A 23,269-nucleotide genomic window follows, 5' to 3' on the forward strand; every position below is an offset into this window, starting at 1 on the left:
GGCACAATGGCACTGAGTAAAGCCAAAATTAAGAGGGGGGGGAAAAAAAAATCAACCAGTCAAAAGCAGCAGTTTCCAAATAACAAGATGATTTGCCTTTTTATAAGGTTGTGTGAAATAGCTCAGTGTCTTACAGGCACGGGCTCTCTGCAACACAAAACTAAAATGGCAAACAATATAGGCCTGATAATAAACAATAACCTGGAACTCCCGTTTCTCAGCACCCCAAAAAAGCTGACGAAACATAAACCAAATCAGACAGACCAACACACTAAAACATCGACCCACCACGAGTCTCTTTCTGGCTGCTGACCCAGATCACATCAGGATAAATGAAAGTAGAAATTTCAGCTTTCATTTTGGCTGAATTGTATTGCTTTTCCTGGCACATGCTAGAAAAGGGTAAAAGTTGAGTCTTACCTTGGTCAAATCCCAGGATCCAAGGACAGCTATGATGCTGACAACTCCAGGAATTCCACCTTCTGCTGCTTTATACACTGCTTCTCCCACTGCCTTTTGTTGCACTCAAGAACCACTGCCTGGCCACCCCTGCTGGGTGGAGTTACAATAAAGAATATGCCATGTTTTGCCATAATTTCTGTTACCAACATGAAAAAGGTATGTCTTTGCTGGAATAAAAAAAAAATCATTCTTTGAACCAAAATTAACTCATTAGTCTGAGAGGCCTTTGAGCAAGATATTTATAGACATTAAGTCCTTTTTCTTTGAGACTGCAGCCTTAAAAACATCAGACAAGAAGAAAGCCAAACATCTGCGTTGATTTTGATTGTTTAATACTCAAGAGTGAAAAAAGTGTAAAATCACAAAGCTTTGTACCACCACACAAGAAAACGCAGTTTCATTGCAAAATGACCAAAACACAAGCTGCCTGCAAAGTTTCACACAGCTGACAACAACAAACCCAGGTTCAACATTCTGACCGTCTTCTGAAACACCTGCTGTTCACAAACATCAGCCAGCACAGAGCTCTTGGTACCTCACACATCCTTCTTCGTGCTCTATTTGCTTTCTAGACCAGTGGTTTACACACTGTGGAAGACAGTGCTCCACCTCTGATCTATACCAGCATACAGTTTTTACACCACCCCACCCCCCCGAAGTACTAATTATGTTTTAAAAGCATTTTGTTTAATCCAAACGCAGCAAAGTTCTTATTTGTGTTTAATGAAAAGCATAACTGAGAGGAGTAAGCTTCAGAAGTGCATGCTGACTGAGGGTGTATCACCCATCCCTTCAGCCACAGGATAGAATTCCTAGGCAAAAGTGACCATGTAGGGTGAGTTAGTGCTCCAGACAGCAGGTTATATTTGCTCTCAGTAGTAACGTGTGTACCTACAGCCCCTGCCCTGCACATGCAACCACTGGGCCTGCAGGATGTGACTGTTCATCACTTAAATACCTTTTGTTGCCTGAAGGGAGAATTATCCAAAAGTTATCATGCCAGAATGTCTCAGGTTAATGAGAGCTAAGTGGAAAATGGGCTGCTTATTGTAAAACATTTTTAGAACTTGAGCCCTTTTTTAAGTGAGACAACTTTGTTCTCACAGCTGGAAAGCGTCCATGCAAAGGAACTGTGCATATCTGTTTAATGTCATGCTAATGCACATTTCCAGTTCTCTACAATAAACCAGCTTTCCAACAATTGATTAAAATGCTGATCTGAAATAGAACTAAAGTGCACTGAACAAATTTTTCCCTCCAGACAATCAAAACAGAAGTATATCTTGGTATAACCTACTGCATCTGACAGTGATGTGCAAAGGAATTTCTAGAGCTGTTGTTGCCTCAGTGGAAACAATACTGATTTTTAAATTAATTTTTTTTATCCCTCAATGCTAAGGCCATCTACATTTTATGATTCACTTGCTCCTCAGTGGTTTATTCGTGACATTACAGTCCTCTGAGCAGGTGAAGATAAACAGAACAGAGTTTTGGTATTACTGTTCCTAAGGGCCATGTCTGTCAAATATTCCATAACTTACCAATAAATGGTTTTGGCATAAGTAGCTTTTTGTTGGTTGCTAAATATATTTTCTGCAGATATTTTTATATCTGTTTTACAGAGAATGGTAAATTCTCTGTGGAGAATTTACCATTTCAGCCAAGAATAAAATTCCAAGAAAACTAACACTGATTATTTTTACCTCTGTTGCTTACTATAGACCTGACTTCTTCCTTTATGTAGTTATTTAATACTTGAAGTAGAGAACCTGCTTGCTTGCAGTTAGGCATGCAGCTGGAAAATTCTGGCTTAGACATGATTATTAAACACAGAGATGTTGCCATCTTTAAAATCATATGGTCAACTAAGGAAACAGAAGTATAGGATGAGACTAGAAGTATTACAATCAGTAACACCCTATTTATAAATGGAAGCACAAGATTTTTGAGCACACATGAATAATTTTGAAAAAAATATTACCTATTACACAGTGAACAGTATAAATAAGCTGAGATACATGACTTTAGTGCTTCTACACAATTCAGTTTCCCATTCATTTTCTGGCCGTTGGTGGCACTTCCAATTTCAACAAATGATTCCATACAAGATGAGGAAAAACATTCAGAAGGTTTTGCAGCGCAGACAAACCTCAGGAGTTAATCTTTGGAACATTAATACATTTGTACAGTTTCAAACTTAGTTACTAAGGCACACAGGGATGGAGCTGTCCCATCTCTGGAACAGCAGGATCCGTCAGTCAGCACGGAGCTGCTCCTCAGCTTGGCATTTACATTCAGATAGAAAGCAGCAGTCAGGTTGGGAAAATGTAGCTCTGTTAATAGTAAGGCATCTGAAAAGTGACTAGTCATGCCAGACTAAGATAGTTTAACTGGATTCTAATATGGATCAGCACACACAAAACTAGGCTTACATAACCACAGGGGGAAAAAAAAAAAAATCTCGGAGTGAGCACCCAGCGGGCTGGCACAGCAAAGCCACCCGGATCCAGGTGTGTGTCTGCTCTGCAGGGAAGGTGGGGGACAGGGAGTGAAATGTGTGTTTGTGTGTGTGTGTGTGTGTGTGTGTGTGTGTGTGTGTGTGTGCGCAGAAATAGCAGCTTCTCATTTGTGCATGTTACTTCTCACATGTGTCCAGTATGGCATTTCTTACCCCAGTGACAAAAATATTTCGGCTGCTATTTTTGCTCCTGCCAGCACTGCCCAGGTCAGGGCCTCTGCTGGATTCTGAGCTGAACTCTGAAGTCACTGAATTACAGAGTTAAATTATGTCCTTCATTCAACCAATGTGCAATCCAAGTGAAATTAGCTTATTTTTAAATGATTTAAGTAGAAGGCAACTCTGGCCTGAGGCACACGTTACATTCAGAATAGAGAAGAAAAAAAATTAACTCAAATCTCAAGTTGGGTTTGCAGGACAAGGGGTTGAAAAGGGCATCTCGTTTGTAAACAAAGAAAGGATCATCTGGGAATGAGCTGACACACAATGATCATAAGTGACATCAATGCCTTTTGTACAAGTTTCCTTCTAACAGGACACACATCAGCTCATTTCACTGTGTTAAGGAATTAGGCACTGTGTCATCACATTTGACACTTCACACTTACCTTTAGCAATACCTTGGATCAAGGTACCCCATATACTGCAAAATAGGTTGAGGTTACTAATGTACACAGCCACTGAGTCTGTAAGGAGCTCTCCTTACCTCAGTGGGAATTCTATCCAGTCTATTTTTTAAAGTTGTTTTCTTTTTAGAGATATTAAATGTACTACCGTCTAACCATCAAATTCACTATTTCTCATGAGGAAATACTGTGAGAAACTCTTGCTTCAGTGTTCCCTCTTTCTTTTCTGCACTGCATTCCAGCTATACAAATAATATCACTTTTGTCAATTCTTGCTATTCTTAGTTTGATCCTACAGGACATGATTTAATTTTATAGCTGTAATAACTGTCTCCTAAAATGTATTCATTAGGTATTGCATATAAGTACACAGAAATGGAACTGAAAAAAATCAGCTACTACCACTCTTATTAGTCTCACATTCTGTTAAATTTGTGGTTAGTAGCTCGAGCTTTAAATAGAATTGCATAGTAATATTTTAGTAACCAAGTACAATACAGTATTAAGAAAAAAATAATTTGAAAAGTCCTGTTCGAGCACACACTTAATAACTGATGTGCTATAAAACAAACAGAAAAAATAGAATCCTTTCAATTCCCCAGTAGCAAATTCCTCTTTCTATAGGTGGAAAAATCTGAAAATATTAGACACAGATCTCTGAGGAAAAAAATATTAATAGCATGATCTCTCCCAAAAATAAAATTTCCAATAAAATAGTGTGCTGAATAGAGGCTTAGATTCAATACTTCTCAGTCCACTATTAATAATCTAATAGTTTGACTGTTTCCCCATCCCTTTTTTCTCTTAAAAAAAAAAAGGATAATAAAAAATATATATAAACAAATTGCTAAGTAGGCTTCATTAAAGAGTCCTTTCAGAACCACTGTCCATCATTATCATCGTCTTCCTCCTCCTCATGGTCCAGATACAGAAAAGCGACTTTCTTTTCTTCAGAAATATCCGACCTTTGGTCGACCGTTCTTTGCAACTGCACAGTTTTATCAAAAAATGACTGTTCCACCACCTTTCCACCATGATCTTGGGAATAACTGGACAGAACGTAGCCACTTCTTGTGTTTTCATTTTCTGAAGTCTGGTCACTTTGAACTATGACCTGTGACTGACTCACAGCAGGATCTTGCTGGTTGGATATCAGCACTGCTTGTTCTCCACTTCTCACTGTAGATATTCCACCCATACTGGAAACATCCATTTGAAAAGTGTAAGATGCTTCCTTGGATCCTACTTTAATATGCTTTACGGACTTGTTGCTCTCAGATGACCCTTCTGTTTGTGAAAGATCTTCCAGCATTCCAGAAACGGGTCTTGTAAAGACTATTTGCTCAGCGTGAGTTTCTACGGGACTTATTTTAACGTGCCTGAAAGACCTCGAGCCTCCTGAAAGGGTGTGGTCTTCCAGCTCACTGATTTCGGTGTGCTCAGAGCCAGGCCCGTGGTAGATGATCTTCTCAGCTGTCATAAACTCTTGGGGACCCAACTGAACGTGTCTGACTGAACTTTCTGTCTGTGAGAAGTCCCTGGTGCCACTGACCTCCACCTTACCGGAGATGGGCCCTTCAAAGATCACTTGCTCGGTACGAACCTCTCTTGGGCCTAACCTGAAGTGCCTTATTGTACTGCTGACACCCCCAGACCCTTCTGCCTGGGAAAGCTCCTCTGAGCTATTGAGTGCCAGAGAGTCCGAAAGAGATCCTTCAAAAGAGACTTCTTCAGTTATTTGCCTTGATCCTACTGTGACACGTCTCGTGGACCTGTTGAAGTCCGTTGAGAAGTTCTGGGAAAGATTTCCAGAATCAATCTCTTCTATGGTTGTTGTAGTAAAAGGGCCTGAATAAACCACTTGTTCTGTGGTTTGGATTTCCTTAGGGCCCAGTTTAAAATGCTTCACAGATTGGCTGAATTCCGACGACCCCTCTGTCTGAACGAGACCTTCTGCAGCGCTGAGCTCCAGCGTTTCCGAACCGGGCCCTTCGTATATGACCTGCTCGAAGCTCTGAACTTGTGCTGGGCCAACCCTGACACGCCTGGTGGATGTGGTCTCATCAGTTGATTGTGGTGAGTGAGAGACTTCTCCATAATCTGCTGTTTCCAAAACTGAACCGTCATAAATCACTCTTTCCGTGGTGTGATACCCTGTGCCACCACTGCGTCTCGTCGTGGAGAAGTTATAGATTTCTTGATCAGCCAAAGGAGTGTATTTGTCAGTGGGAGAAGAAGCATCTACTTCTATGTTGCTTCTACCATCAACAACTCTCTCCGAGCTCTCTCTTTTCAGGGAGTGAATTGTCGCCTTCTCCTTCTCACTTTTAATTACTTCACCGAGCTGAGATTCATCAAATTCATCGGTACTGAGGGTCTGGGACAGATTGACTTCAGCAACAATTGTCACCGAGCCACCCTCCTCCTTTTGATCAACTTTTTTGATATCAAATTCTAAGTTACTAGCATCAACTCGGTGCTCTTTTGTTAGTGCAAACAGCTCCTCTTTCACACTCTCTGGGAGACTGCCCTCCAACTGCTCCAGAGCTTCCTTCAGTTGATGTTTAGGGTCCTTTGTTTCCTTGGATAAGAGCCCTTTTATGGAAGTCTGAAATTCAGGGGGAATTTTAATTTCTTTTTCAATAACAACGGATTCAACATGGGATGTTTCACCTTCAGGATGCTCTTTTAAAATATGGGCACTTGCTTCCTCCCCTACCACTTTATAGGTTTCCTCTGGAGAGCTCACACCTTCCTCTCTCTTACTCTGTGTGCCTTGCAAAAATTCATCTTGCCAGGAATATTTAATAGTTGATTCTTCCTCAATATGAATTTGCCCATATACTGAGTCATCATCTTTTTCACTAATAATAGGATGATCATCAGGAACAGACACAAAATATTTTTGTTCAATAGGCGAGTCATCTTCCTCAGTTACTTCTTCCACATGAGTGAAACTCTCATGGCGCGGTTTCTTCTTCTTGACATCTTCATAAGTGAACGTGATGTTCTGTTCCTCTTCACCGTAACGCCTCTCTCGCTCAGGGAACGAATCCTCCACTTCTTCTACTTCAAAAGGTGTTGAAAAATCACTCCTTTCATCGGTGGCATAATCCAGTGGCTCCTCTACAATCTCAACGTTAACAGACACGTTCTTTCCCCCCTCACTTCCCTTCAGGCCGTGATGTACAATGTCCTCTATCTCCTCTTTGGAAGGAGTTCCCTCAACACCCTCTCGAATCACTCTTCTAACATCCTGGTTTGACAGATGTCCCAAGTTACCTTCATCAGAAATATCTATGTCTTCCTGAACTTGGGATTGCACTGTGATCTCGGTCTTTATTTTCCCATCATCTTGTTGCTCTTCCTTATTAAAATAGGTCACTTTGGTGTCTGTTGACGTCTGTGAACTAGAAGAGTGCGTGAAACTTTTAAGGATGTCGGCAACAATATTCTCTGCTATATTTTCAGTTGGCAGAGTTCCCATTTTGTGACTTCCATCACTAATTCGCTCTTCACCTTCCAGACTGGACTCTGCCTCTGAAATCCTCACGTGGTGAGCTTCAGATGACTCAGTTACATGGCCATCTGCTTCTCTTCCTGTGAAAGTTTTAATACCATGTACCCTTATATCTTTATGTCTCTGAGATCCTCTGTCAGGAGCAGGCCTTTCAAGAGTGATTGGTATCTCAATGATGTCGTTGCTTCTTGATTCTGAGCTCACACTTGTATCTTTTTTGGTTGATTCACTTCTCAAACTTCTTGCATTAGAAATATCACTCCCTGATAACTTCTGGCTAACTTCCTCACGGATGTATGTTTTCTGCTCAGTCTTCCTTCCAAAACCAGCACTTTCTTCTATAAAAGATTTCTCATCTGTTTTCTTTTTCTCATCCTTTGTTTGTTTCTCCAGCTTATCTTTTTCTTTCGGCAGAGATACTTTCTCTTCAGTCAGTTTGCTGCCTCCTCTTTTATCTCTGAATATGGTCCGAGTTTCAGTTATAGTTTCTTCATATTTAGATGGTTTTGCATCAGTAATCAGCTCATAAGCTGGAAATCTAGTGAAGCCTGGTTTTGTTCTCGTATTTTCAGCATCAGTCTTGTGGTCCTTGTCTGATCTTTCAGCATGTGTTGATTCTTTTGAAAAAGACACCGTGGAAGAAGTTGTAACCTCTGTTTTCTTTCTCTCCGGAATTGTCTTTTGCTGCGTTTCAGTCTTTTTCCAGCTACTGTAGGATGGAGTAAATGTTCTTAATTCTTTGTGGTCAGTTATAATCCTTTCATCCTTTGAAACAGTTGTTGAAGGGCGATATGTTGAACCAAGTACATCTCTTCCAAAAGTTCTTCCACTGGTACTTGTCTGTGATCCAACCCGGGTGGAGTAACGTGCAGAGCTGCTCGTGTCTGTCACTGCCATTCTGTGCCTCGTGTCAGTGATCCTGGGAGCTGGTGAAGCTTTATTTCTATTTCTCTCTTGATAAGTAGAGTAAATATCTGTGTAGTTATATGAAGTGTTTATAATATCTGCAAAAAAAGAGCACAGGCGACCAAACATTAAAATAAGGGCTTGGATCTAAAATAATGTCAAATAGAGGGCATGAATTAAGGAAATTTGTACTACATTTTTTGGAAAGAAATAGTGTCTTCATTTTCTGTGGAGCTTTGTAAAGGCATGCCTGTAGGTTTCCATGATAATTAAGTTTATGCATAAATTACATTAAAAGAAAGCAAAGTTTTTTGCTAAGTTGCACGATCTTGCTAATTTTACCTGTTGTGAACTACTGGGTATTGTGCCATTTACTTAAGAACCACACCTTTCATATTTATACTGATGTTCACTTACAGCTTCTTATTAAATAATGTATGCTGATATCCTAGGCTGGGTTTTTTGCTTCACTAGTATAAATGGCCTGGAGTTTCTCAGTTCCTGTTGAGAATTAATGGCACATCTGCCACCACACACTGGAAACTGCAAACACAAACACAACCCTTCACACCCACAAGATACAACAAGGTACAACAAGGGAGAAAAATAAAGAACCTAAAACGTAAAATGTACCAGGAATGTCTGACTAAGACCAACCAGTACTGCACCACTCACATCCCCTACTCCTAAAAAGCTGGTCACATCTCCTCTGACCTTTGGTAGCCTTTCCTGTATAATTTCTGGTAATTATTCCTGTAATTCCTTCCATATTCTGTGAATACACTCGAGCACTGTCTGCAGAAGTGCTGGCTAGTTCAGATCCAAACTGTGCCAGGACAAACCCTGCTTACAATTTAACAGCACAGGCAAATCTGTGTGAGCATTTGTGCCTGGGCCTGAGGTTTTTTTTAATTTACCACTAAAGACACAGCCTTAAAATCACTTCAAGGAGTAGTGTCTATGCTACTCTGATGATTTTAGGACCAGGAGTATTATTGAGACTAACTTTGTTACTAATAACAACAGCCTGAGCAGTCAGATTGAAGGTCCATCTTATCCAGAATCCTGTTCACAGTGACCAAGAGCAGATACACAGGGAAGAGGATAAGAACAGGCAAATAAACAGTGATACTTCCCTCGCATACTCTCACAGCCTCCAGAGATTTGCAGCTCCTAAGATAGAAATGGTATCTTTATGTTTAGTAAGTCTTTAATTTGTCTTTCATTACTCTGCTAAAATATCTCTGTAAACCCACTTTTTAACACTCAAAATGCTTCAGGATGATGAATTCCAGGGTTTTAACTACATGTTTTGTTAAACACTTCTTGCTTTATACTTCAAAACTCTCTTAAGACCTGTGGGCATCCAAAAGTTCTTTAGAGCTATAAAACATCACTCCCTACTTACTTTCTCCACTCAAGTCATGATTTTTATAAATGATCTCATGTAGGATAGCAGTATGTTCATTTAAAATATTAACACTCAAAACTAATTCAATCTTCACTCTGCAATACACTCATAAAAGTATTCTTCAGGAACACCATAACACAACCATTTCCAGTTATATTTAATTTCATTCAAAATTAATTTTTTTAATATTTATATCTTACCTTGAGGCAATTTCCCTGCAAGCTGTTCTCTCCATGTAATAATCCACTGGTTGCTCTCCCCTTCTAACAAAGCTCTGCAAAACACACAAAAAGGCATTCCATTAAAATACTGGGAAGGATAAGCATAATATTTAACATTTATTACTCTTAGAAACTGGAACAATTATCCTGCATTTGGGTCAGATTCTAAGTGTTTTTCACACCCCATGTTTTTATTACTGGGAATGAGAGATCCTTGGCATCTTCCAGACTCTTTAGTTTGCAGAGTTCAGTTCCTGAGAATGGAGCAATAATCCTACAGCAGGTGACAACAGCAGACACAGGGCAATTTTACATCAAATCTTCCACATCACTCAAAGTTTTTCTTCCTGACATGAACAAGATCCACTGATTTCCACTATGGGACCAGACAAGCTGGTAATTTTTTCCAGAATGATGGTCTTATAACAAAGCCACACAAAATCTGACAAATATTCAGTAAAGCTTCCTCAGAGACACACATGGAGATCATGGAATCACAGGATCATTTGGGTTGGGAGGGACCTTCAAATTATCCTGTTTCAACCCCCTGCCATGGGCAGGGACACCTTCCAGTATCCCAGGTTGCTCCAAGCCCCGTCCAACCTGGCCTGGAACACTTCCAGGGATGGGGCAGCCAGAGCTTCTCTGGGTAAGATGTTTTATAAAGAAAAGGCAAAAATTAAATAAAATATTTGCAAGCAGATAGTCTGCAGCCTTCCTGCTCATAACACAGTGGTAAAGGTGATGCTACAGTGTGATGTGAGGGAATTGTTACAGCCAGGACTTCCAAATGAAAAGTGAAGGAAAGCATTACTTCTACTGTCAAACCCTGTCTGGTGCTGGAGGAAACAACCGACAGCGTTAAATTAGTTCCTGTTCCATAGGAAATCAGCACAATACATTTGGCAACAAAGGCCTAGGAAAATTCTCTGTGACAGAAACTTGTTGGTTTCTCTTAGTGACATCTCTGTTTGTCCCCTCAGTTCCTCAGCCCTCCTCCTTTTTCACAGTGACACTCCAACAGCTTCTGTAATTCTAAGAAGGCAGCACTGGTGCAACAGCCTAGAAATTCTGGGTCAGGTTCTCTGCACATGCAAGGGAGTGTTACAGTCAGTACAGTAACTTTGCTGGGTTTGTGTTCACTTGTATTGGCGAGTTCCCCATTTCATCATAGCCAGTTTTGGGAATGCCAGATGTTCTGCACTGATAACACACAGCTGCAACATCAGCGCTGGCAAGAGTGAGGCTGGAGGACTGTGATAGCCCAGGCTTCTGATTCCCAGGGGGGAGCTGGAAGCAGTTTAGGATTAGGGTATAAATACAACTGCTGGGCATTCCTGGCAGAACTAAAGCAGGTGTTTTAAACATCACCTGCACATTTCACGCTGCCCATGACTCATCACTTTGGTAATTTTATGCTTCTTTCGGTTTCTCACTGCCTCAGGATTCACTGGGACAGTGCTACATCAGCAAAATATCATCAGCAAGGTTTTCTCTGCCATCATGGATTTGTTTGGATTCAGAAAAAAAGTCAGGTTAGAATTATCTTGACATATTTACAGGTCACCTCCCCCTTAAAACAGGCTCGGCTGGGCACCTCTCCTTCTGTTTCATTAGTCAGAAAAAAAAACCAGTAAAAGCAATTTATCTTCCTCCACGTTAAGAGAGGCTTTTAGGAACTAGATGACCTCAACACGTATAAAGTTCCCAAGACCAAACATCTGATCTGCTGAATCCAGTGAGTGCCAAACAAGTCACTCTGACAGACACACCAGAGGAGCTGCTGGTGACGCTGCAGAAACACATCCAGGAGCTGGCAGTGGAAGTGTTAACCATGACGAAGGAAACCGGGAATGTGGGTAGTTTGGCTACGGATTTCTGGCTGCTGGTTAAAACAACAGTTGTTCAGTTGCTGCAGCAACAGTATGAAGTCACTAAAAATAAGTTCCAAGAGGTAACTGTATATGGCAAAGGGCAACAGCCCACCGAAAAGCTGCACCTGAAATATTGCTACTGAAAGTGAAAGGCAAAGCTCCCTGAAATCCCTGTGAGGCTGGACAGGGAGTCAGTGTTTTACTGTGCACAGTTCTCAAGCTTATCAGAGAACCAAGAAAATGTTACACTGAGTTTGGCTCAATAAACTGGCACAAGAAAGGGCAGTGGAATGTACTGAGCACCGGCTTGGCAGCCAGAAAACTCAGGCTACGTTTCTCAGCTTGACCATAACTTGAGTTAATGCAAGTCATTTTGCTTCTCTGTTCCTTTGTATCCTTCCCTAATACTAATGATTTAAAGCATAACCTCTTAGTGGTGAGGTCTGCTTTTAAACTTGATTTAAACTGCCTGAAGAACAGTGTTAATGTCAACTGTATGAACTCTTAAGTACTCACAGTAATAGCAAAAAAAAGCATTCCTTCAAGTAGCACTCTTCTAAAAAATAACCATGTCACCTACTTCCTGGAAATCAGATCCCAACTGAAATATACTGTGTTAACACTTAGTTTAAGTGTTACCAGTAAATAATCCAACTGCACCTTTAACTCATCTCATTATTAATGTCATTTATCTAAAGTTAGCAGTGACACACTTGTCAGCCTGTGCTGGATGACAACAGAAATAACCAGTCCATGAAAGCAGGAGGAGGAGATAAACTGGCTGGGGTGAGGAGAGGGAACTTAAAAAAACAAAAGGATACAGCACAAATGTTATCATGGTTATTCACAACAGCAGTGACTTCGTTTCAACTACAGAAACCCAAAAGCTCAGAGGGCAGCAGTTGGCCAGCAGGCTGTAAAAATTCATCCTCGCCATCCTGGGTATTTGCAAAGGAGTTACAAAAAAAACACCTCTCCAGGAAGTGGAATGGAAGAAGCATTTTTAGGGGTCAAGGCCACTCCACATCTTTTTTCCATCACAGAATGGGAGGTCAAGGAGTGAAGAACAGCAGGTAACTGCATTTTAAATTCCCTGGGTGTAGAAAACTCTGGGTGTTCTAAAAATAAAACCAATACAGGAATAGAACATATTGGATGGCACAAGTTATGAAGAGGAAATAATGAAACTGAGTGAAAAAGCTGTAGTGAGGAGCTGAGGAGGCCTTAATACTGGTGCTGATTTTGTGAGAAGGCGGCATGGAAAGGGTCAGAAGAAGTGCTGATGGAAGAACACAACTGGAGGATGGGAAAGTGTGCCTGGCAAGTGTATTCAGAGATCCTGACAATGACCATGGGGAAGAAAAAAAAAGGGAAAAAGAAATAAAATGGAAACCCCAAACTTGTGTAGCCTCTGGTGCTTCAGAATGCAGGGTGGTCACTAGAACAGAACACTTGTATGACACAAGGATTTCAAAGTAAAATCTTTTACCCTTCAGCAACAACATATTTTAGGGAAGACAGGAAACCTACTTAACCTATTGAATGAGTCTCTGTGAAGCCCCTGCTATGTGAAAAGAAGAAGTTTATGATAACTAAAAAGAAAGACCTGAGAGCAATTCTGATTGCAGGCAGATTTTTCTATCTCCTTTTAAAATCAAGAGTCTTAGACAGTGACTAATTCATCTCTTCTCTCTGGAAATAAAACTTAAGCACTGTCTAAGTAGCTGTGGTTTTGCAGGGTTCCAAGAACTCAGAACAAAAGTGCAAGGCACTTGATAAATATTTACTTTAATGGTGGCGAAAAGGGATTAGGAATGAAGATTCCCATAAGGTGTAACTTTACAAAGACACATAAGAGACATATTTCACTTCCTGACTGAGTCTCAGCTCCCAGAGCAGGAAGGGTGAGCAGAGTCAGAGAGGAAGCACACTTGGACCTTAGGGAAGGGTGTTCCTTGCAACAATGATCTTTATTCCCACTCCAAGAGCAATGGTGACTAATGGAAAGAACTGACTTTTTAACTGAACTAACTGTAAGAGTTTTAAAACAGAGAAAACACAGGGTGGGAGGTACAAAGAAAGCTCCAAGAAGACCAGGTACCACACCCTTAACCTCTAATGCCACAAGAGGAGAGGAAATGCCAGGGCCTCCATGGAAAGTTCAGGATGCTGAACTAGTGTGAGTAGGTGCCCTTTGTTTCCAGAATGCATAAGGAAGGTTATATGCCAGCATCCTCTGGGAGAACAAACTGAAGCTGGGTTCACATACCCTGCTCTTCACAGGTAAAAAGACCTGGGAGAGGAACAGGATTTGAAAAAGTACATGGATGAGCTGTCCAGAATTCTTCTGCTCCACAGCTCAGTGATTCCCTCCCACAGCAGGGCTGAGAAAGTCACACAGTGAGGAAGGAATTGTTTTCTTGAGCAAAGGGAGAATAAGCAGAAAAGAGGAACAGGTAAAACTGCATAAATGTAAAAACACAAAACAGTCACTTTTCAGCTTCTGATATGCTAAAAGACTTTTGTCTGCAGGCATTACACAACATGTTTTCTGATCTGGAGTGAGGCCCATTCTCTGTTTTCCTCTGTAGATTTTTCAGTAGGTTGATGCTCATCTGTCTGCTGACATCTGCCTTGCCATCAGTGATACAAGTTGCATTCACTGCCATCAGATGAAGAAACCCCACAGGAGCTTCTTATTCAGACAACAAAAACATGCTGCAGGTGATGCTGAACTGTCCTGTCATTAACCAGGACAGGGAATCCTTAGACAAACCAATAATGCTCAGATAATCAGTGATACAACTCTGGAGAAGTTCCAGAATTTCATGGGCTTACAAGGATTTCAAACAACTGAATATCTGGGCATTATCATTCCTAGTTCTGGATGAACACTAATCATCAAAACCACGCTGATAATTCTGTTATTGTGACAGTGCTAATCCCATTTCACAGATGAATAAACTGAGGGAGAAAGTTTAACAACAACAGTAAAAGTCAACAACAGAGCTGGGATTAAAGTTAGAGAATCATATGTTTTAGCAAAGTTAATCAAGGATCACAAGTGGCCATCATTTCTCTTCTACTGGTAATGCTCCAGACTTTCCAAGGATCACAGGGATCCCACTCCACCAACAAACATCCAGGTACTGTTGCCCACCAAGTGACTGCAAATTCCTTGTCCCACAGCCTGCTTGTGCTCTCACTTCATCCAGAAACCAACCTTGGGCTGTGTCTCCTGGCAGACAACTCTCAAGGCATCTTGAACAGACATTGCTGCTCTTGGATGAATGACACATCATCTTTGCTCACTAATCTTTATCAGGCTACTCAGAAGTTACTGTTTCAAATTTCTTATAGTTTATATGCAACTACAATTAAATCTCATATGTATCAGTGGATTGCTTTAGTCTACACACCTCACCCATAACTCAGCTGGTGACATCTTTATCCAGACTTGGTGGTTATTACTGGTTCACAGGAACCTTGCACACTCAGAACACAGCATTAATGCTTTAGGACACAGCATTAATGCTTTAGCTTGTAAAGACAAGCTAATGACTGAGGCAGTCTCCTTAAAAAACACAGAAGCAGTCTGACATGAAATGTTTGCAAATTATTCCTTGGCTTAATAAGAATTGCACACCTCTGCATTTGAAGATCAGTAGCTCCATGAAATTTGTTGAAAATATTGTGCTAGTTGAAGAAAAAAACCACATGATCTTTGCAATAAGGAAGTATCTTTCTCCAGTTCATCCGCTTTGGGTTGTTTGGGATTTTTTTCCTTCCAAATCAGTTTTATGCCATGTGCCAACTGTGGCCACTAATCAACATATTTAAACCATGAAACGTGCCTGGGAGTTGACAGATGGCAACTACAGGACCTCAGGTTTTACTGATTGCAATTTAGGGATATTGGCTCCTCAGCTTGTAATCAACCCTTGCACCAACAATTCCCATCAATTTGATATCCACCTGTCCAGGACTACGAAGGTTTCTTACACATCACTATATTTGTACAAAGTTAACAGGATTTATATGGATTATATTGGCTTTGGAGTCCTGAGGCTCTCCAAGTACCTGCCTGTATTGTAAAGGCTGGGAAGAGGATAGATGGGGTTCCTGTATCTATAAAAAGGGATTTAAATTATCCTTCAATTAGACAACAGAGTGTGACCACAACTCTTACCTGTAGGTTTCAATTTCCAGGATGAGTCCTGCTTTCACCTGCAGTAGTTCTTGGTAGTCCTTCAGGTAATCCGTGATTGACATGGTCAGGAACTGCTTTTCTTCTTCCAGGGCGTCAATTATTCTCTAAACAGAAATGCTGATTTTTAGTTTTGAATTAACGTAGAAATCTGTACACTTCAATGCCTAATAACTTAAAACATTCAATTAAAAAAAGTGTAACCTGAGAGAGCAATAAAATGTTCTATCCCTTCAAAAACCAGAACAAATCATCTCTAAACCTCCCCATATACCAGCTGAAATAATTGCTACTGAAGCAGAGCTTCATGCTACAGGTTCATTTTATGCCTTAATAAGGCAGTTAAATATTTCAGTAAAACCCATTCAGATGCTCTGTACAAAAGTTATTAAGTATCCATAGCAAAGAAAATATGCTCCTTTATCAATGTGACTTAAATGTGACTCCTTTTGTCATTTTAAAATATTATTCGAGATCATACTTAAGATCAGAAATTTCAGCAACTGCTTTGCCATAAGAAGTGATATCACTGTTTTCAGTTCCACAGACATGTGGGCCCAAACCAGTTTTGGAATTCTAATATCTGGAGACATTCACAGTGCCCAGAAGGTGAAGGACGAACCTCCAGTGGTTCCTTAAATTTTTCTGGAGTATTTGGACACGTGCTTTGAGGTCCACTCACCTCTGTCTTAACTGCTACTACTCAGAAGACAGAGAAGGGATTGCTCATTTTCATCCTGATAACTAAATAAGACCCTGTACAATACAACTGAATATATAAGATTATATATATTTATACTAAGTGGCACAAGAAAGAAAAAAAATTGTAGAAAGTGCTTTAGTCAGCAGTGCTACCTCTCACATGAAGGGCAAATTGGCATTTATATATATTTATACTAAATATGACCCTCCTAACTAAAATGCTACAGATGGCACTTCCTTCTGGGGGCTAGAAGGACAGTCATTACATCTCAGAGGCCCAGTTCTGTTCTGTTGACATCACTCTGCACCACTCAGGGACACTGAAATGTCGTTTACGGAGCAAAATCTCATGTTCAACACTGAACAGGGATTCACAACAGGGTATTTCAGTTGGCATCCTAATAAATGCTCTGCAATACAAACTGGAAAATCAAGGCACCGACAGCCTAGTTTAAAAAAACTCAAAATATATAACTTATATGCAGCAAGTGCTCAAGTATCACTGTATAAGCAATAGCATAAAAATGAAGATAGAGCAGGGACTCCCCAGATCAGTTAATGCCAGTATGATGTGCAAGGTAGAAGTGAGGTCTAAGAACTAATACTATCAAGTGCTGGTACTCAAACATTAATAGTATTTTGGGGTTTTTTTTTAAGTAAAAGTAAAAAGAAAGCTCTATGAAGGAAGCTGCCTGTATCTTCATACACATGTGGGCACAGTTCTCTATGTAACACATTAACCTATTTCTTTATTTGTATTTGCAGCTGTTGTTAAATGATTTCACTGATGTTTTGCTTGACACAACAAACCTCCCTTTTTATGGCAGAAGACAAATCCTGTCTGCATGTCTGAAAAAGCCCCAGTGGAGGCACCATCCTGCACAGCCACACAGGCAGAACCACTGACCTTTAGAGTTCTGAGGTAACAACCGTGTTCAAGAACTGACACAATGGAAAATCCCAAGGTGAGAAGGGAAGGAAAGGACCAGGTCCTGCTTTTGAAAGGAAAATTCTATCAAGCAACAATGGACAAGGTGCTGACAGAACCAGGAGTCAGCAAAAGGAGCAAAGACAACAGACTGGGTCTCTGTAGGACCAACACTTAAGAGCTCTGATACAAAAATTAAGTGTTCCAGGTGTTTCTTGCCTCCCAGATTAAACACAGAGATTAACCTACACATGTGCATGCATATGTTAAAAAGAACTTCACAATGCTGCAGTCCCAGAAAAATCCATACAGGAAATCTGTATGCTGGACTGCAGAGTGTGGGGAGCTTTGAAATTCTGGGGATGTTCAAACCCATCTGAAAACACAGGAGACTCTCAGCCCCATATTCTGTAGGCGGGGTTGGAAAAGCCACTTAGATTCTAACCCCTGGATTTGGAGAGCACTGGGGATCCAGAACTTTGAGTTAATGATTACCATAAGGGGCTACATAACTCAGCCAGCTGTGCAGTAGTTCCAAAGGAATTCATTCCACCAGGAGCAGATGCTGTATAGACTGAAAGGCAGACAACCAGTCAGCCAGCCCTCCAGTCACTGATGCTTAAACACAAAGCAGAGGACAACTGGTCTCCAGTCCTGTTTCCAAGTGTGCCAGAAGGTACATAAACCACTTTGGCAAAGCTCAGGAGACTGCAATCCAACAGACTCATTTTGCAAAAGGTAACCTGTGCTGTGGCAGCAGCGATGGCTTCCCACAAGGCTCCCTTGGAAAGATCTGTTCCTCAGCTCCATCAGTCCCAGCCCCCCAGACCCAGTGACGTCCTGCTAGAACTAAATAATGGAATAGAAACTATTTTCTCACCCTTCAGATGTTCCTTTCCAGGCAGCAGTGGGAAATTTTAGAAGGGCAGTAGGGGGGAAAGAATTTACTTGGGTTGTCCAAGCTGTACCTACTGAGGGAATCAAGAGAAGATTCCAGGCTCCAGCCCTTTCCATCTGGTCCTACTTACTGATCCCAGAGCTCATTCAGTGGCTCAGCAGGGGAGGGACCGACACTGCACTTGGCTGGCAAGAAACTGGTGCACAGAAAAATGCACTTGACATGCTGACATTAAATGTTTGTTCGTCAAGATGTTTTTCTTCTTCTCTGGAGCTCACAACACTGGCACAGGAATCGACCTAAACCCGTTGTACCACTGAAAAATACCTGCCTCGTTTCAAAGCAGCAGGATGAGCCATGGATGTTTTTACATCCCAGAAGTACGGGGGTTTCAAATCACCAGGAGCTTTTGCAAAAGTTTTCTCACAGCACACAGCTAAAATTATGGAAGTAGGAGACTACTGAGTTCATCCCTTCAGCGCTCAGGACCGGTGAACATTTTCCAGTGCATGATTTACAGCTTGCCTGGTTCAGCAAATACTTATTTCTATTTAACATTGCTGAAAGCTCCAGTGAGGGTAAGGGCAGTGCAGGAGGCAAAGATGGACATATAAGGCAACCAAATGATATATGGAAAATATTAATAAATCTAATTGCCATTGCAGCTGCAATGAAGAACAATCACTTGACTGTAATCTGCACATACATATCATTTCTATGTGACACTCTACAATAAATAAGCATGGAATAGATGCTCTTTAAAGAGCAGTTTAAAAGCCATGCTGAACATACTTTAACCAGTAAAAAAAAAGAGTGAGGGGAAAAAAGGCTTTGATCACAAAAACAAAACCAGAAACAGCTGCCTGTACACATTCTATAACTTTTCTTCCTGGATGTGAGTAGAAGATTTTATTTCTCATGAACAGGAGACTGGCCACTGAAAAAGGCCTTTCTCATTAGAAACTGAACATTTTAAATATGAAACCACTCAAAAGAAATAAACCTTGTGGCATCTTTGAATATATATCTAGATAATAATTAATTTCTGGTGGCAATGGTAAGACAGCTCACACGTTTTCATGTTTTCAAAGCACTTTTTTGTTCTTCTTGTATTACTAAAGATTTGAAGAAATTTCTCCTGTAATATCCAAAGCACACCAGATACTTGTAAGAATAAAAGAGAAGTTTGTTATGTTAATATCAAAATAATCCATTTTGGAGCATTGAATCAGGACAATTCAAGGGCATACATTGATTTTGATTATCTGACTTCTACAACAAGTTGCACCACTTGCTTTTCTGAATAAAATTCTTTAAAAATACAGACATTTTTTAAAAATCCTTTGAAGATACAGACACAACTGCTATAAAAACACCTGAAAGAGTTAAATACGAGCCATTCTAACTGGTTTTAGAAGAAACACTTGTAGCATGGCTAGTGAGCTGTACAAAATGCTCTCTTTACTCTGTACTCAAAGGTTTTCAGTTGGAGCAGTAATGAGTGAAGCTCAACGACACTTTCATTATAAATCCCTAATATCAAATATAGGCAGCAAGAAGGCTGCAGTTTGGAAATCAAAGAAACTTTAAATATTATTGGCTTATGAAGAGGTTTTTTTCTTCCTGGCATTTTCACCTGGCTTTAATTTTCACCTGGATTTAATTAATGAGAGATTTACATATGACACCTTCTCCTAAAGCTTTGGAAATGTTTACATACAGGATTGGAGGAATGAATTGTCCTTTCAAAAATGGAAAAAAAATCCATTTAAAAGTTAAGAGCCTTTGGGATTACTCCTTACATACCTAATCTGTCTCAGTTCACAGCATCTGCAAACTATGCAACTTCCAAACAATCCAGCAGAGTACAAAAACCAGACACGCTCACAGCAACGGGTCCCAGTCCCTTCCCACTTGCCAACACATCCATCATCTACTGGGGCTGCTGGACACAAAGGACCCGTTGGCACACGGGGTCCAGGCAAACAGCAGGGTGTTAATAAAGGGTCTAACAATGAACAAAAGAAGTGTAGCCCTCGGGAAAGGGATCGATGGGCTGCATGATGCAATGTGTGCTCTCCACTCGGAGTTTGATGAGCGGATATTTCACTGTTCCGGCAGTTGCTGATCCCTTCCCACGCACATCATCACACCAAATGTCACCCTGAGAGCAAACAAATCCTGGGCTACAGATGCTGTTTAACCACACCAACACCTCAAACAGGTACCTATGTCCTTCAAGTTTTATTTCGAAACGATTCTCACTGCTCAGTGCCCTTAGCACAGTCTTCCTGTCTTTAAACAACTAAGTTTTCTTAACTAGTCTGGGGAGCACAAGTTCTCCCCGAGGCTCAAGGCACACAGGAATGTGTGTAAAACAGGAAGAAAACTCAGATCATTTCTCTGACTGGGGACAGGCCACCCTCAAGCCCCAGGCTGGATGGGATGAGCCCTGTCCCACCGCACAGGGACTCGGTTCATCTGCTCCCAGGGACTGCTCCGTGTCCCATGCGCTCATGCCAAGCCCAGCAGGAGCCCTGGCAAGCCCCGTGTGCCAGCTCCACGATCTTGGGCACTTGCCGAGGGCGGGTTGGGAAGGGAGCACCTGTCACCAAGACGATGTCCTCGGGGTCACTGTCCCCTTCTGGTCCCCACCCTTCACACCCCAGCGGGGTGGGTAAGCCCTGGGCCACCCTGAGTCAGAGGAGTCTGGCACCTCCCGGAGCAGAGGGAGCGGGAGGGATGGGAGGGTGTGCCAGGGTCGTGGGAAACCGGGCTCACATCGCAGGATGGGCCAAAACCGAAGGGAAAAGCGAGGGCGGAAAGAGTCTCACGGGAGCCCTAAAACAGGCACCGGGAGGGCGGGAAGGAAGCGGGAGAGGCCCGGGATCGGGGGACATGGCCCGGGCACCGCCACCCACCTGGTACTCCTCCACCTCGGCGCCGTGGCGGTCCTGCAGGGCCAGCATCTCCTGCTCCAGCCGCTCCCGGAGCGCGCACAGCTCCTGGCCCTGGCGGTGCAGATCCTCCAGGTGCTGCCGGCACTGCCGGCTCTCCTCCCGCAGCAGCTCCACGTTCTCCCGGCTCCGCTGCGCCTCCTGCTCCTGCAGCATCTGGATCTGCTCCTGGTAGCGCAGCAGGGTCTCCTGGCAGCACTGGCCGAGCAGCATCTCGTAGGTCTCCTCCAGTTCCTCCAGGCTCAGCCCGGCCAAGGGCGGCGGCAGGGCAGCCAGGTTCAGCCGCAGCTCCCGTATCTCCACCGCCTCCCGCCGCTGCCGCTCCGCCATGTGCCCGTGCTCGGCCTGCAGCTCCAGCAGCAGCTCCTCCAGGGCCACGCACTCGCCCCGCAGCCGCTCCAGCAGCGCCCGCTGCCCGGCCAGCTCGGGCTCCAGGCGCCGCCGCATCCCCAGCACCTCCGCGCCCAGCGCCCGCAGCTCCTCCAGCTCCCGCCGCAGCCCGTCCCGCTCCAGCTCCGCCTCCAGCTTCGCCCGGCTCAGCTCCTCCAGTTGCATCCGCAGCCAGGCGAGCTCCTGCTCGGGCACCCGCAGCCCGATCAGCTCCTGCTCGCGCAGCTCCGCCAGCTCCCGCGCCAGAAAGCGGTTCTCCTCCTCCAGCTCCCGCACGCGGGTCACGAACACCCGCAGCCGGGAGTTGAGCTCCTGCAGCTCCCTCTTCTCGTCCCATCCCGCTTCCCAGCGCCGCCACATCTTGCCGGGTTGGCGGGGTCAGGGCCGCGGTGACCCCGGGCCTGCGGACGCTGCGCGGCTCCTGCGGGACCTGCGGGATCTGCGCGGGGAGCGCGGCCCCGCCCCCGGAACAGACCACGCCCAGTGAGCTCCGGACACGCCCACAGCCACAGGCCACGCCCCCGGTCACGCCCCGGCCCGCGCCGCTGCCCTGCGGCGCCCCCTGGCGGGCTCCCGGCGCCTCCCGCCACACTCCGCTGAGCGGGAACCAGAGCCGGGCTCAAACAGCAGAGCCGGGCTCAGGGAGCAAAGCCGGGCTCAAACAGCAGAGCTGGGCTCAGGGAGCAAAGCCGGGCTCAAACAGCAGAGCTGGGCTCAGGGAGCAAAGCCGGGCTCAAATAGCAGAGCTGGGCTCAGGGAGCAAAGCCCGGCTCGGAGACCAAAGCTGGACTCGGAGAATAAAGCGAGGCTTGGAGAGCAGAGCTGAGTGCAAGGAGCAGAGCCTGGCTCAGGGAGAAAAGCCGGACTTGGGGAGCAAATCCAGGCTTGGAGAGCAACGCCAGGCTCCATGAGCAAAACCGGGCTCAGGGAGGAAAGCCCAACTTGGGGAGCTGAGTTGCACCTGGGGAGAAAAGCAGGCTCAGGGAGCAAAGCCTGGCTCAGGGAGACGAGTCCCACTTGGGGAGCAAAATAGGCTCAGGGAGCCAAGCCAGACTCAGGGAGCCAAGTTTCACTTGGGGAGCAAAACCCCGCTTAAAGAGAAGCCAAGCCCCACTGACGGAGCCAAGCCTTGCTCAGGGCCCCCAGTCCTGCTCAGGGAGTGCCCTGCTCAGGAAGCCCCCCTTCCTTGGCATCCTTGTCCTCTCCCAGGTGACTCATCCTGTGCTCCCACCGCAGCCCCTGCTCTGCTCCCCAGGAGGGACTCATGTCTTTACCTGGTCTGTGATCACCTGCTGCTGACACTGCACCGAGTCTGGGCTTAACTTTATAAGCATCAAAAGCCACTTCACAACACCACTTTAAGTGGAACACCTCCAAGTTTGACCTTGTGTCACGCTCCTAAACCTTTTCCCAACAGAAAAGCATCCCAGCTCTGGGCTCCACGCAGGGCTGAGGCGCCTGCAGCCAGCACTCCCTGTGCCCTCTTCCCAAGGCCAATCCCGAGCTGCTCCCGGCCTCATTCTGCACCATATAAGGGCTGGATCCAGCTGGATCCTTTCATTGACTGCACTGGAACTGGCTCAGCGAGGAGGCAGTGAAGCATCACACCCTGTATTATCTACCAAATTAGACAAAAAGACGAGGAGTGA

General features: G+C 43.6%; 1 protein-coding gene across 2 annotated transcripts; it reads right to left on the reverse strand.

Annotated features, from left to right (window-relative positions):
* Nucleotides 1-773: 773 nt before the first annotated feature.
* SYNM (synemin) lies at nucleotides 774-22,041 on the reverse strand. Of its 2 annotated transcripts, XM_032700097.1 has the most exons (4): nucleotides 21,195-22,041; nucleotides 15,728-15,852; nucleotides 9,644-9,717; nucleotides 774-8,130 (listed from the first exon to the last, which is right to left on the reverse strand). In XM_032700097.1, the coding sequence occupies exons 1-4, from the start codon at nucleotides 21,978-21,980 to the stop codon at nucleotides 4,481-4,483; spliced, it is 4,635 nt and encodes a 1,544-aa protein (XP_032555988.1). In that variant the 5' UTR covers nucleotides 21,981-22,041; the 3' UTR covers nucleotides 774-4,480. The 2 variants fall into 2 exon arrangements, with proteins under 2 accessions (XP_032555988.1, XP_032555989.1); XM_032700098.1 differs by lacking the exons at nucleotides 15,728-15,852; nucleotides 21,195-22,041 and adding an exon at nucleotides 9,847-9,988.
* Nucleotides 22,042-23,269: the final 1,228 nt, after the last annotated feature.

The sequence above is a fragment of the Chiroxiphia lanceolata genome, chromosome 12 (assembly GCF_009829145.1).
Source record: "Chiroxiphia lanceolata isolate bChiLan1 chromosome 12, bChiLan1.pri, whole genome shotgun sequence".
Taxonomy (NCBI): domain Eukaryota; kingdom Metazoa; phylum Chordata; class Aves; order Passeriformes; family Pipridae; genus Chiroxiphia; species Chiroxiphia lanceolata.

What these genes read in the sequence shown, in the direction of transcription:
- SYNM (XM_032700097.1), bottom strand. Translation starts at nt 21,980, where the DNA reads ATGTGGCGGCGCTGGGAAGCGGGATGGGACGAGAAGAGGGAGCTGCAG. An exon ending in CCGAGGTGGAGGAGTACCAG is followed by an intron (nt 15,853 to 21,194) that starts GTGGGTGGCGGT and finishes ATTTCTGTTTAG; the next exon opens with AGAATAATTGACGCCCTGGA. An exon ending in CTGGAAATTGAAACCTACAG is followed by an intron (nt 9,718 to 15,727) that starts GTAAGAGTTGTG and finishes TGTGTTTTGCAG; the next exon opens with AGCTTTGTTAGAAGGGGAGA.